Source organism: Strix uralensis, chromosome 2 (genome assembly GCF_047716275.1).
Source record: "Strix uralensis isolate ZFMK-TIS-50842 chromosome 2, bStrUra1, whole genome shotgun sequence".
In the NCBI taxonomy this organism is placed as follows: Eukaryota; Metazoa; Chordata; class Aves; order Strigiformes; family Strigidae; genus Strix; species Strix uralensis.
Window position 1 is genome coordinate 40,243,446 of NC_133973.1, and position 14,281 is coordinate 40,257,726.

General features: G+C 36.7%; 1 protein-coding gene across 21 annotated transcripts in view; it reads right to left on the reverse strand.

The window, feature by feature from the left end:
* Positions 1 to 14,281, reverse strand: part of KDM6A (lysine demethylase 6A) — a 163,007-nt gene that overhangs the window by 42,329 nt on the left and 106,397 nt on the right. For 12 of the 21 annotated variants that reach the window (XR_012627507.1, XM_074858462.1, XM_074858465.1 and 9 more), the window contains 8 exons: positions 9,475 to 9,601; positions 6,725 to 6,823; positions 6,129 to 6,348; positions 5,435 to 5,569; positions 4,838 to 4,993; positions 4,085 to 4,180; positions 919 to 1,023; positions 1 to 301 (listed from right to left, as the gene is read on the reverse strand). The exon at positions 1 to 301 is cut by the window's left edge and continues 95 nt beyond it. Coding sequence is in view for 20 of the 21 variants with exons in the window: in XM_074858462.1 (XP_074714563.1) it covers positions 1 to 301; positions 919 to 1,023; positions 4,085 to 4,180; positions 4,838 to 4,993; positions 5,435 to 5,569; positions 6,129 to 6,348; positions 6,725 to 6,823; positions 9,475 to 9,601 (1,239 nt within the window). In the remaining variant the exon portion in view is untranslated. Of the gene's footprint in view, positions 302 to 918; positions 1,024 to 4,084; positions 4,181 to 4,837; positions 4,994 to 5,434; positions 5,570 to 6,128; positions 6,349 to 6,724; positions 6,824 to 8,310; positions 8,387 to 9,474; positions 9,602 to 14,281 lie in introns of those variants that run through there. The other 9 variants (XM_074858473.1, XM_074858471.1, XM_074858470.1 and 6 more) reach the window with 4 other exon arrangements.

A 14,281-nucleotide genomic window follows, 5' to 3' on the forward strand; every position in this document is an offset into this window, starting at 1 on the left:
GGTAAGGCACGTTTCCATTACTTCCACTTTCTGTTATGTGATTATTGCCTATCAAAATAGTGTCTGTACTACCCAGCGTTCTTGCTGTGCTGCAGGGAATGGGGCCTGCTGGAAAGGGTCCATTAGCCATAGGCTGCCCGGGGCAGGCGGGACGGATTCCACGCTGAGCGACATTAGGCACTCTGGTTAGAGCAACCTGCGGCTGCTGACCAGAGACAGAGTTTGTAGGCAGTGATGAATCAGCTGTTGGCCCGTTAGGAATTCCAGTAGATCGTACCTGTGCAACTCCTGTTTGTCTCATCTAACGGAAGATGAACAAAGCACAAGAACATTAGCTGCAGAATTTAAAAAGTAAAGACTGCACAAGGTTTGTGTACTTTATTGCAGTGGTCAATTCCAATTTTGTACTGATTTTAAGATCTTCACACCGTTGCTTTTGAGAAATAAGATGACTGTCACGCTCACAAATGTGCTCAGTGAATTTTAAGGTAAATCTATCGGCACACTTTTCTTCTAGGCCCTTCAGTTTGAGTGTTAGCATTTTACTGCTAAATTTGGACACTAAGAGAAAGAAAAGTAAACAATGAGAGGAGGAGAGATATGCAGTAATACGGCTTACTACAACCAAGTATTTTTCAAGGAAGACTGCTTTTAGATGTGTCCACTCGCTTTAGTTTGAAAGTGTGGCTTGAAACTTTTACATTATCTGGTAGTCCTATAATAAAACACAGCTAAACCCGTTATGTTTCACCAGTAAATCACAATTATACTTTATACAAAAAAAAGATGACAAATGTAATGTAGTAAATAAAGGGCATGAGAACTCTGCACAATAAATATTCTTCAGAATTCAAGAAGCACAACAGACACCATTATGGACAAAAGTTTTGTAAAAGAGAAAAATGTTTTTGTTCTCACCTGCTGGTGTTGCTGCATCAAGACAAACTGACTCTCCAGCTGTTCCAGCATAAGTTTCTGTGCTGGATTTAGATTATTTCGGTTTGCACGCAGCTGTTCCAAGTGCTGAAAAAACAGCAGTACAGTTCAGAATCATTAAAATGTGCTTTTTAACAACTTTCTTGCATACAATACTAAAAATTATCCATGAAGACAAGACTTGTAAAGCAGAAAACATGATTGAGATTTGTTGTAAACATCTTTCCATACACTATTCTGTAACCAAACCTTATCAACAGTTACTAAAACCAGAGACTTCCTAAAATTATTTGAGCATATAAATATTATCAGCAAACTAAAATTAAATGTACTGGTACTGTAAAAGAAAACAACATTCAAGTATGATTACACAGAATGCGTATTATCATTATGTATGTTTTAACACTTTTTGGTACTGAGCTATTTTATTAATACTGTTCAGCAAGAAGTAAATTCAACCTATAGTCACACATGAAAACTTCTCCAGAAAGTATAAAAAACCTCCAGAAAACTATACAACTTAATTACAGAGAGTAGTATCTTAAGTTATGATACTGAACACATTTGCAACTGATAAATGTAAGTACCTATTATCAAAAATCTGATCTTTGTATTAATTTTGAACTACTCGGCACACACCATCATTCCACCAGTAAGTCTGCTGCCACTAAATGGTATGATACAAATGATGAAATTGTGGAATACAAAAGCACTATCTGAGAAGGAAGGGGGGGCGTGTGTAGAGGAGGACAAAAGTTGTGCTACACAAAAGGTGACATTATAGACATTCTTCTTGATTGTTCTTAAATACTAAGCTACTTCACATAATAATACTTTGCACTGTAAATCGTTTTAAGAAAACAAACAAAAAACAAACCCCAAAACCCCAAACGAAAAACAAACAAACAAACCAAACTAAGCCCCACCAAAACCAAACACAAATCAGGTTTCCTTTAGTTCCTTTCAGGTCTGCATGTATTATCTTTCTACACCCTTCTTGTCTCCTTTGCTTTGATTACGCTATATTAGTAATACATAAATGGACCTGTGTTTTGGTTTAGCCAGGATAGGGTTAAGTTTCCTCAGCAGTGGGGGGAAGCTCTAGCTGGGTTATTCATATTCATATGTCACATCCTGGCGCCATAGCTGGCAGCTCCAGACAGTCGGTTAACACGTGTGTTATGCCATCGCTCTGCTCTCATTGCTGTACTGGTAGATACCTTGCTCTGCTCATTGTTATCACTGTTACTGTTATTGGTGTTTGTTGTGTTGCTGTTGCACTGTTGTATTTAACCTTTCCTTATCTCAGCCCCGGGGCTTTGTATTTCACTCCCTTTGTGGGGGAGGGGCAGCGGCCTCGTGGTCTCAGACCCCGGCAGGGACTAAACCACCACAACCTGAAATATGAGTATTAAACAAAGTGTAGTTCTTCTGCTTTGAACAACTATATTTGCAAACTATCAACTAAAAATATTCAACATCGCCTGAAAAAGTGGTTAAAGACGGTTCACACCAAACTCCCTGGATTAACAGGAGCTTCCATTCTGAAGTCCCTCTGTAGGCAACTGCAATGAGTAAGACTAACCTCTATATAGGGAGAGATATATACGTATGATTGCAAGATGAAAACAGGGTCTCCATGGGAGTGCATGCACCAGGTACACAGAAGTCAAAACCAGTGCTCTTCAGTTATTTTGGTTTTTAAAAAATGTCTGAATAGGGTAACAGGAATCAGAAAGCCTGATCTAGCACACATCAGCAGAGGCAAGTCTGTGCTTCCCTCTAATGCTATGAGTGCAGAGGCTTTACAGGCAGAACTGTTCTTCCTGCCCACCAATTCTGTGAAACCAACACCCATCCCTCCTCCACTGGCATGCTGCAGCCCCATTGTACTGTGTCCCCATAGCCCCCTCCCCTTCTGCTTTTGTTAGCTAAGCCATTTGGTGTGTGCTATATGCCATATCCATCCAGTCTCTGAGCTGCTTTTAAAAGGCTGACTTAGAAGATGTAATAAAGGTTTTATTCACTCTCCTCTTGCATCATATCTTTTTGGCATTCCTATTCATATATGCTGGAACCTTGTCAAGCTATTACCAGCAAATCCAGTATTCTGTACTTAGCTAGAGAAGCCAACTTAAGATGCTTCGAGGAGGAAGTTGTATCTGGAAAAGGAGAAACTAAAAAGAGGAAAAAGTAGTAGGATATAAAATAAGCAGAGAGAAATAATGAGAATGCATGAAGAGAGGGAGATATAGAAGAATGATTAGGGAGGAACAAAGAGGTGGGGGGGGGGGAGAGAGAGGGAAGGGAGGGAAAAATTATGCAGCATAATAAAGCCAATATTGTCCAGATAGAGAAACAGCTGAAGAACTATAATGGAGTTGAGGGGAACACTGCTCAGACAAATCAGAATGCCTTCTGTCTCTGCACTGCGTTCCCTTGTATTTTTCCTTGCATCCAAAGCAGTATCTGTGATACATGGGTAAAGAGTTTCCAGCTAGGCCTGATTTTCAAAACATGGAATTCCTGCTGAAGCTCACTGCAAGCCCTAATGAACTGAAGAGACAACAAAACATCGTAACAAAAAAGACCTGAAACAAGATTTCAAAAATAAAATCTAGCATTTCATGTATTAAATGACATAAAATATAGAAAAGCGGTGCCAGATTTCATTTGAGTAATTGCATTCTGTAGAATGTGCATGTTTGTTTACAACATTTGATACAAGAAGCTACCTCAGAGGAAAAAGAGGATATTACAATACTTCTACAACTCCTTCAATATCCCCCACATTACAGTGAGCAGTAAAACTCACTTGGTACACAAGTGTGGCAATTTGCATATCTATCTTTAAAACATCATAAGAAAAAAGAATTACTGTATGTTCTTACTTTATAAATTATAGAATTCATACAATGTAAGTGTTCAGTTTCTGCCAGAGATCACTTATTTTACTACAGAACTAATCTCACATAGAGAAGCCATAAATATTAGCATAACTTGAATTACACTGTGGGAATTATTTGGGAAGTACTTCACATTGAATTTCAGAAATGTGAAACTGAAAAATGTTCCAGATTTATTTTCCTAAAAGGAAAAGAGGAACAAGCACTGTATCAAAGATTCTGAAGATCTTCAACATACCTACCTGTAATTTCTGTGGTGTCAAGCACCAAGAATGAATTTGTTGCTGTACAGGAGGATGTGACACTGTATGGCCACTGCTCCAAACATCTGAAGTATTCTGAGAGAAAACATTACATTAAAATACGTGAGTATCAAAGGGTCAACGTGATTTCTTTTACTACCTAGATTTTGTCTTACTTATGAAAGAATTAGTAATTGTTTCAAGAATAACAATATAAACAAAGAACGTACTAAAACACACCAATTATCATTCTACCATTCCCATACAGTATCACAGTAGTCAAGAGGAAAAAGTTAAATGATATCTTAATATCATAAGGAGCAACAATCAAATCAAATTACGCAATTAACTTAAACATACACTATTTTTAAAACTGAATACTTTATCTACTGTAACACTATTACATGATGATGAAACACTTGAGTTCTAAATATAAGCAAAGGCAATAGACAGGATGACATGATTGTCTCCCTCTCTATCTATCATCAGACTATGACTGCACTTTTTCACTTATACAACTATGATTGTAGTATAGTGCCAGCGATCTGCATTGCCCTTATGTACTTCCTATCTGAACTGTAATCTGATTAAACACATCACTGAAAAATGTTTTTTAAAATTCCTAAAAACATTCCCCACCTTGATGCCAAAGGATTAAAATTTACAGCACAAATTCTGTGCATGCTGCATCATTTTAATGCACATTTCCATATAATTTTGGTAGGGGGCTCTTTAGTTCATCAGAATATATACCTTTGTTGGACTAGATGTTCTTTTCCTCTTGGCAGGACTGGTCAGGTCATCTACTTGGCTAGAAGGAATCATGTGTAGTGGCAAGGATTGCTGTGAAATTGGTGTTTGAGTGAGGCCTAGTACAGGTTCAGTATTGGGATGATGAGGTTTACAAGCCTAAGAATCACAGAAGGAAGACAAAAATATGGTTCTATATATTCTTAATTCTTTCCTTTAAATTATATATTTTAACAGCCCACATATATTAAAAGGGCCGAGTAGATATTCTGAAGCTGATCTCAATAACTGAAAAATCAGTTTCCATATGGTCATCAATGGAGGAATGTGTACCTTTCATGGGATTATTAAACCACTGCAGCATTTCTATTTAAGATGAAATCTTTTAAAATCATGAAAATCCACAAAGGTTCTAAATTGGTACCCCCATATTTCTCCCATATTATAGGGAGCTTCTTGATCTAATATCCCTTTGCAAATAAATCAAAGGCTTTTTATTAACAAAAGCCAGTCCTGTGCTCAATAAAATAAGCTTGACCACTACCGATTGTAAAGAACCCTTAAAGCTGGGCACCTGCAGAATATAACCCAACTTCTCACCTGCTGTGCTGTGTTCATGGCACCCTGCCTGGAGGTAAGCTCTGCGGGGATTGGTAGGCTCCATGCCTCCTCAATACTAGGAAGTAATTTAGTTTTATTCTGTAGACTACCTTGTGGAAGGTTACACAACTGAGCCTAGGAAAAATTATGTAAAAAGCAAATTTAACACAAGCCTACTTTAGTAAGAGCAAGTCCATGAAATCTTCCTAAATGCTGTAGCTAATTATGTCTTAAAGAGAGGATAGATTTAAAATTTGGGGTTTTAGAAAGGTGCTAAGTATAAAGAGGGTAACCAGAATATAAACCTTTGTGAGAATCAGAACAAAGATGAGCTCTGGATTCAGAGGTCTCATAATTCCTTTTTTCTGAAATTGCAAACAAGAGTGAAAGATAGTGTGTGCGTATTCTCTCTATATGTTATGAGAACTTAAAAATGTAGACAATACAAAGAAAAAAGCAAAGTGATGTAAAACAGTATGCTTTGATTAAATGTGCAAAATAGTGTTTGTAAGGAATTAAGTTCCACTTAAAAATGAAGAAATAATATTACAGGCTATGATATGCTTACAATACACATGAAAACAGGTTATACACACAACAAACAACTGCAAATTAAACTTGTGTGTTACTTCTACCCACCCCTCTGCTGTGTATTTGGAAGAGTATTTCCCGCTTCTTAAAACATTAGTTTTACCTGTAAATACTTTATCCGTGCTGCAAGTGCAGAGGTATTATTACAATTTTTGCTCCTAGTTGCATTTAAGTAGCATTTAATGGCATCCTGAGGCTGGTTGCAGGACTCATAGAGTGTGCCTAGGTCCATCCAGGCTGCAGCATGGCCATGGTCCAATTGTACAGCACAGATATAGGCCTGTAAAGCATCCATAGGCTGATTTTGCTGTTGATACAGCACACTGAATAGAAAGATTAGTGAAGTTGAGAATTAATACCAAAGTCAAAATACAAACAAGTCAAATATACACATCCCCCTCAAAACCCTTAATAAACTTTACCATTATATAAACCACAGTAATAAGCATAAACAACACAAAATCTTAACATGCAGAGCTCATGTATATAGCATATTCAGTATTTTAAAAAATTGAGAAAGCAAATATAAATTTATTATTTAAACTTCAAATCAGACAAGTCTGACAACATGAAGGTATAAATAAAAAAAGCTTTACGGTCCCCTTGAGAGAACAAAAGAGTTAAAAAGTTGATATTCTTTATTTATGTGTATATGTTAGCATTGAATTATATCACTGTATTACCCTGTATCATTCTTACCCTATAGAACACCATGTATCTGCACTTGCTTCTGATTTATCAATAGATTGCCTATAAGATATAAAGGCATCCTGAACTTTCCCAATACTTGAATAGCACCTGGGAGAAGAAGAAAAGAACTTCGGTAATATTTATAGAAGGTAATCATTGAGGATGGCTTACCAAGACTGATCTGATAAATGTTAAGTCATGCAAATACATACTCATCTAGATGAATCCAAAACATTTGTTGTTTCTGAACGCCAGGCATAAGCAGACTCAAACATCTTAATCAACATGTATTATTATTTGAAAAGTACACCAAAACTGCATAAACCCTAGCTTACTGCATTAGTAAGGAAGTTGTACCGTATTTTAAAGACTTACATTTCTTTCATTTGTGGTAACTTATCAGTCAATAAGAACAATATTTATCTACAGCTAGAATTACAAAGAAACAATTAAGTTACCTATTTCATCAAACAAATGGTTATGAAACTTCATGTTCTACAAGAAGTGTTTCAGAATTATTAAGGGATACTGACCAACTCAGTCACAACGGTTCCTATTGCCTGGGAAGCTTTTTATGTGCATTTCTCACATCTCAATAAGATTTGAAGTCATGAACAACAACCAGTTAGTTTTACTGCGTATATAAAGCACAGAATTTTGTAAAAAATCTTGCTGTTCTGGATTTTTTTGTAATTTCTTACTTGAATATTTTTCACATACAAATTCTAAGGTATTCTGACATTATAAGCAGAAATATCAGAGCTCTAAAGAGAACTACAATTATACCACAGGGAATAATACCTACCTTTTCAAAATTAAAAGCTTCAAGTAAATACAATATTAAAAATATATATACTTTTACTAGTTTAATCTACAATAGCTCTGCTTCTTATACTGTTTGTAATAAGTTTCCCTGTTGGAGAAAGAACTGTCAACTTTCAAACCACATAAATAAAACCAGAAAATTTATTCTAGTAAAAAAACAAAACCCAAGCAGAACAGTACATGCAAAGGTTTGTCAAACATGCTATGCTCTTTCTTCCTACTTTGCCTAGAAACAGGCATTAAGTCTGAATACAATGTTTCAGAAGATCATTTTGATCACAATCTAACCCAAGTTGCAACAGACACATTTTAACCCGTCTGCTTAACAGATACATGAAGACTCTGATCAGGATAGCACCAACATTAAGCACCCAACAAAACTTAAAAGAGGGTGAAGGATTTGTTTTCAGTGAGGGAAGAGGGTAGTGGTGGTGGTCTATTTTTAAAAGGTAACTTTAAACTAACTTGCTATGCAGTTTGGACAACCATCAGAAGAAGAAATAACGCAAGGGAATACATGAGGAGGGAAGAAGAGGAACAGCGAATGCACAACCCTGTAACCCTGTTCCTTTCCTCTTCTGCCAGAATATGGACTGGAGCAATGGGGAACAGAAACGTTTTTGCTCTAGTCCTTCCTGTAGAGTATAAGAGATCTTTTACTAGATTTTCCCCCTCCATTTCCTGTGTTTCTCCCCCTTGTTTGTATGGTCCTAGGTTTCACTCTAACCACATGAAAGCCATGGCACAGCAGGAGCACAGCGGCTACGCACATATCCTTTGTGGAGTCCTGGCTTCGTCCTGCTGCTGCGTAAGAACTCAACTAGCTCAAGGCACGTGGAACGGGACCACTGAAGAAAAAAAAAGGATTTCAACCCAGTGGATGGTAAGATGAGCCAGATGATCCCCGGCTCATTTTCCCTTTTCCCTCCACACCTGCTCTAGTCCTCTGCCCTTCACACTCACTGCCAGTGTTTCTCCCTTAGCCTCCCAACAGCTGGTTGAAGAGCCCTGTCTTACAGGAACAGCTGGAGGAACATAATTAGGATGACAGAAAAAAAAGTAGGTTCCAGTTGTATGTGACCAGAACCTCCAAGAAAGTCAGCTAGAAGATACTGAGGTTAGGATATTAATTTTATTTTTGCATAATTCCTTTCTAATGTATTTCTCAACAGAACTGACCTGTTCTCACATGGACTTGAATTGCCCTCAAAGCTTTCTCCAAAACCTGATTATTTCAAGAGTTACTGCTGATTTGTCTAAAGTACTCTATTTTCTTAAAAAGGATACCAAGAGAAGTCACCAAATTTATATGATTTACATCTTGGAGTAAGTTAATTTTCAAGTAAAAAATACTGTCTGATAGTACAGAATTAATACAACACTTAAACAGATATTAGAATGGATCAATCTGAGCTATCTTGGCCTAATACTTAGTTGCAATATATACTGTTTATAAACAGACGTATACCTGGGAAGATATTTGTATTTTAGTGCAAAATTTGGTTGAGATTAGAAGGGAGATCCTGAGAAAATAAAGAGATAAAGAATTGTGAAAAGGTATGAAGAGAAGTAACATTTATAGAGTGTTTACCAAAAAAGAGAGAGAGAATAGAAGATGTAGTAGTAGGAGGAGGAAGAACAGGTAAAACCTGTTACTGTAAATGCGTAGACTAAATAACAACTACAAAAAAAGCAGGACCACTTGGGTAACATGCTTCAATTCAATTTCTAATCTATATTCATCCCAAATATGTTAGCACCTTGTCTTTTCATACACTTTCCAGAAAACTAGACTTCAGTAGATACATACATCATTTCCCTTCATTTTTCCTCTGAAAGTATTAAGAAGAAAAACAACATAAGATACTCACAATAATGAGTATCCTCAAAGAATTTACAAATATAGTTACAGTGTCAATAAAGTAATTTCTCACCTTCCAAGGAAATACCAGGATTGACCAGAATTTGGATCTGCTTCTAACGATTTCTGGAGATACTGTATAGCATAGCTTTCCTTGGTTGCCTTGTCTCCAAGCTGATCCACGGTGTGATGCATCCAGCCTACAAAAAGAATCCATAAACGGCAGAAGTGAAATTCCCTAAGACCATTTAACACCTTGGCACAGCAGGATATTCATAGCATTAGTTCCTCTTTAAAAATAGGAATTATCAAACAATAATATCACTTACATATAATATTAGGAATTAAACTTCAAAAACTTTCAAAGTTCTATACCAAAATTACAGGACAAAAGGACCCTAAGTCAAAATTACTTTCAGGTGCTTCTAAGCAGTTTTTTTGGTTTAAATAATTTTCTATGAGGTTAGTAGCACAATTATAAACTGCTCAATCTTTTACCATAAAAAGTTAACCTGAAAATGTTAACTCCTTCCTCCTCTGAACATAGCTACCTTCCCTGTCATTGTGAAAAATGCCACCATTCTCCCTGTCACGCACACAAATTATCTGTATGTTATGTTCAGTTTACTCCTTTTCTTCTAAATCCTCGTATTTATCTTATATCTGCATTTGGACAATTTCCCAACAGAACACTCTAAGAGTTTTTGTGTCCCCAGTTAAATGTTTCTTACATTGTCATTTCATCTTCATTGCTGCAGTATCCTTTCCATTCACCTTGACAAACGCAATCACAACTCTTATCTACATAACAAATTCTGCTGAAAAGATCATTTTATTTCCTCATCTAACCACACATCATATTCTTTCAAATGCCTTTTTTTCTTTCATTACATTAAACAAATTATTCATCCCCACTTTAAAGACCTCCCACAATCCATGCTCCCATATCATCTTTTACATGCTGTTAAAAGGCATCTCTGCTCTAGCACTGAGGCAAGGCTTGGTTACAATTTCAAATAAAGCACCTTCATCACCTTCTCATGCTGCTCCTCATCTGCCTCTATGCTTAGAGGGAATTCCTTTAAGCAGCCACAAAATCATCTCACTGCCATTTGTACTGATGACTACAAGGAAATGCTTTGCAGCAGGCAGCTGGCTTGCTGAAATCATTACACACCACACTGGTCAGCGATGTCTTGCTGTTTGCTTAATCTCCATGTATTTGTCCTAACAATCCACTGCTTTTCAGCCAACATTTGTAAACGCTAAGATGTGACAATGGATTGTCCTATGTTTTTATAGCATCCCTCCCATAAGCGGTCCCTTGTGGAACATGATGATAGCAACTTCATAAAATATCCAAGGTTTGTATGAAGTTGTAGTTACCTACAGAGTTGTACACCTACACTACATTTCCACTTAAAACCTCCATCATCTAAACTTGAGCACCCTAAGCTTATCCCTTCTGATACAGTCTGATACATGAACAGGTAATACCACCCAAAAGATCCAGATCAGATTCAGATCTCATCTGAAATGCTAGACAAAGTAGGCAAGGCTGAGAACTGAACTGATGAGTATTTGCAGCCTTACTTCACCTTCTATAATTAAGACTGTACCTTAAATATTTTATTCTACCTGTTCTATACAGTTTATTTTTTATTCCATGGGCTCAGTTTGTTAACAGTCACATCAACACTTCTGCAAATGGAAGGCAAACTTCCAAGCTTGAGAAAAGGCAATCTAGAAAAAAAATCGTATCTATTGAACATTTGCCTGAGGTGTTTTAAACTGTGGTCAGAAGCAGAAGTTTGAATATTTCATGGACTGCAAGAAATGTCAGGTTAGGACCCAAGTGGTTACAGTGCTGAAAAAAAAAAAAAAAAAAAAAAAAAATAAAAGAGTACTTTATCTTGTCTGAAGAGGGATCAAGTCAAAACCCCACCCATCAGAAAAAAAATGAATAATTTTTGCAGAGACATGTAACATAGACAACTTTCTCTCATGGACTTCATAAACAAGTTATAACTTTGATTCAAATCCCAAGCCACTGAAGTTCTTAAGCATACAGAAAATACTCATGCTTTAAGAAAAAAAGGCTTATGTGAAGGTGGTTATCAGAATACACCTGTGCAACTGTACATTAAGGATAAATGAATCAGGTGCAGTGCCAGTCAAAACTTGAGATAAAGGTACTAGTTCAGGGATTATAAACAAGGGTAAAAAAACCCCAACCTAACAGAACTTCCTGAATCTTTGGAAATGTGTGGTATGACTATTTTCTGTTTCATCAGAACCTTGCCAGATTGAAAGATAACATGTTGTAACTTCAGGAGATTTTTACTGAGGTTCACTGATAAAAAGAAAGAATCTACTTCTATAAGACAGAAATGAGAACTAGAAATCCCTATCTAGCTTCACTGCTGAAACAAGCGTTGCTTCCTGATTTTATCTTCCTGAGCAGGGAGGTGAAAAAGGCAGAAAGCAAGAGAAAGAGGTGAGGGAGAACAAAGAAAAGTTTTCTACTACAATAGCACAAATAAAGGAAACTGGATCTCTCTTCTCCTCATACATAAAATGAAGAATGTACAGAAAGAAGGTGATGGAAAAACCCCGGTAATCTGTAGTTTCCCATTTGCAAGACTTAACTCAAACTCTCAACTAGCATATTGGCTACTCTTCCACTCTTGGGACATTTTTAATGTAATAAACAAAAGCACAGATTTTGGCCATAGTTCACAAATGTTCCACGCTCTTTTCCAGGTCTTTACAATCTACTTACTAACAAATCCCTGTTTTGCCTCAGCAAGAGGATGTACTAACCTAGCTCATGCTGCAGGAGTTTTTTATGCTTATCAATCACTCTCATGCTGCACTTGTGACAACTGCTTTTCCCCCCAGTAAACACCATCTCAGTCTCTGAAGAGATGAGCCTCTTCCCCATCTCATCAGCATCTCATGATGTCTCATGCAATTATGTGGACACCACCTAGGAATGCCCCTCGCCAAAAATCACTGGGAGAGTGCTTTGGGAACCTCTAAGCAGATGCTTATGTCATTCTTACACTCTTCCTTATGCAACTGCTGAGTACAACTGGAGAAAGCATACCAGGACAGATTTGATCTTCAGTCTCATTAATTTAATGTAATTTTAGGAAAAGCAGTGAATTGTTGTCTGCAAAGCTAATGGAACAGAACAAAAGAAGAAACAAACTGCTCTTATCCAACTGTACAGATCTTACTGTTACGTCTACCTGAAATCGTCAGCATGCATCAACTCAAACAGATATATGTAGCAAAGATTTTAACAATTCTCTCACAAGACATCTGAACTTGCCTAAATTTCAACTCTGGCTCAGTAAACATTAACTAGCTAAGGAAAATAAAAACAAAGGTTATTTTCATGCAAAAATGATTTTTCTGTTGGGAGTATAAAAAGTAAGAGGAGTTCAACATAGAGATACAAATACATCTTGATTGGGTTTTGCCAGTAGCATTCTGGCAGATGACTGGTATTTTCTATTATTTTTTTTAAGCAGCAGTGCACCACCCAGACTATGCTTCCTGAAGAGGTGCTTTTATTACCAGCTGCTAGAGACTAAATCTGCAATAAACACCATACTCTGATAAATACCACTGTTACCAGTGAAGAGCGAAAGAAATGGTATTATTCCTTGAACATTCTGGTTAAGGCCACTCTACCCCTTTCTCCACAGAAGCTATCCACGCTACAAAACCAGGTGACCTATGCTGACTGAATAAAAGGAGTTAAACCAGTTTTTGGACAGCAGACAATTCACAAAGTCATCGCTCTTACTGCTAGCACAGAGACCCGTGGTAGGATTTCATTAATACAACCACGCACCTTTGCCTCTATTGTGGCAACATACATCAAACAGAGCTGAAAAAGCACTGGTCAGCTATTTTGGGAAGCCTGTCTTCCACTGATCATATGTGGATATCATATTTCTGGATGAAACTGTTGACAATTTATTCTAGGCGGGATAACACCAAATCAAAAAAGAAATCAAAGGGGATATTGAAATATAAGCAACGCTGCCATGTGACAGCAAAACAATCAGCATCTAGAGTCCTGCAATGAACTCCTCTAGCAGTTTCATCTGTGACTTCACACAGAAGAATCAAAAGCTAAACAAATTAGCCCACTCCAAATCCATACACGACCTCCATTACAAAAAAAGAAATCATTGTGGCCATAACTTAGTGCCAGTTACTAATTTGAATTAAATGACCACTATGTGAAGGGGGAAAAAAAAAAAACAATGGGCATAAGCAGGCTAAATTAATATTTAGAATAATAAATTAGATGAAGAACATGGAGAAAGTGAATGAAGAAGTTTTGCACTGGATTGAACAATTTTAACAAAATATTCTGGAAATACTTTTACAAGGCGTATAGGACAAAGGTAATTTATTCTACCCACCCATTAGAAATTTTGGTCTAAAAATGAGTTATTGGCTTTCTATAAACATGGAAGACAACGTTTTTAAGAAAATAAATGCTTTTTTTTCTTTTTATGTGGTTTCTTTTTTGGAATCTGATGATAACACTTTTTAGTTACAGAAATAGGTTTTCATTACGCATTATAATTAAAGAGAAAGAAAAGGTAAATTTTTCATTTGCCATGTTCTTGTATTCTGCAACAGAGAAGAGTATTTTGGTTTACTTCATTTAGCCTGGCTATTCAAGGGATGTTCTCAGAGGCAGAACAGAAAATACAGAATTCTAACTGCTGCACTCCTTTCTCTGAAAGACCACCCCCTCATTCCCCAAGACCTGTAACGCACACACTGTAGCAAGTCTTAGAGCTTTTTAATTTTGTAAGTTTAATTAAAAACTTTACCTCCTCTCTTATTTA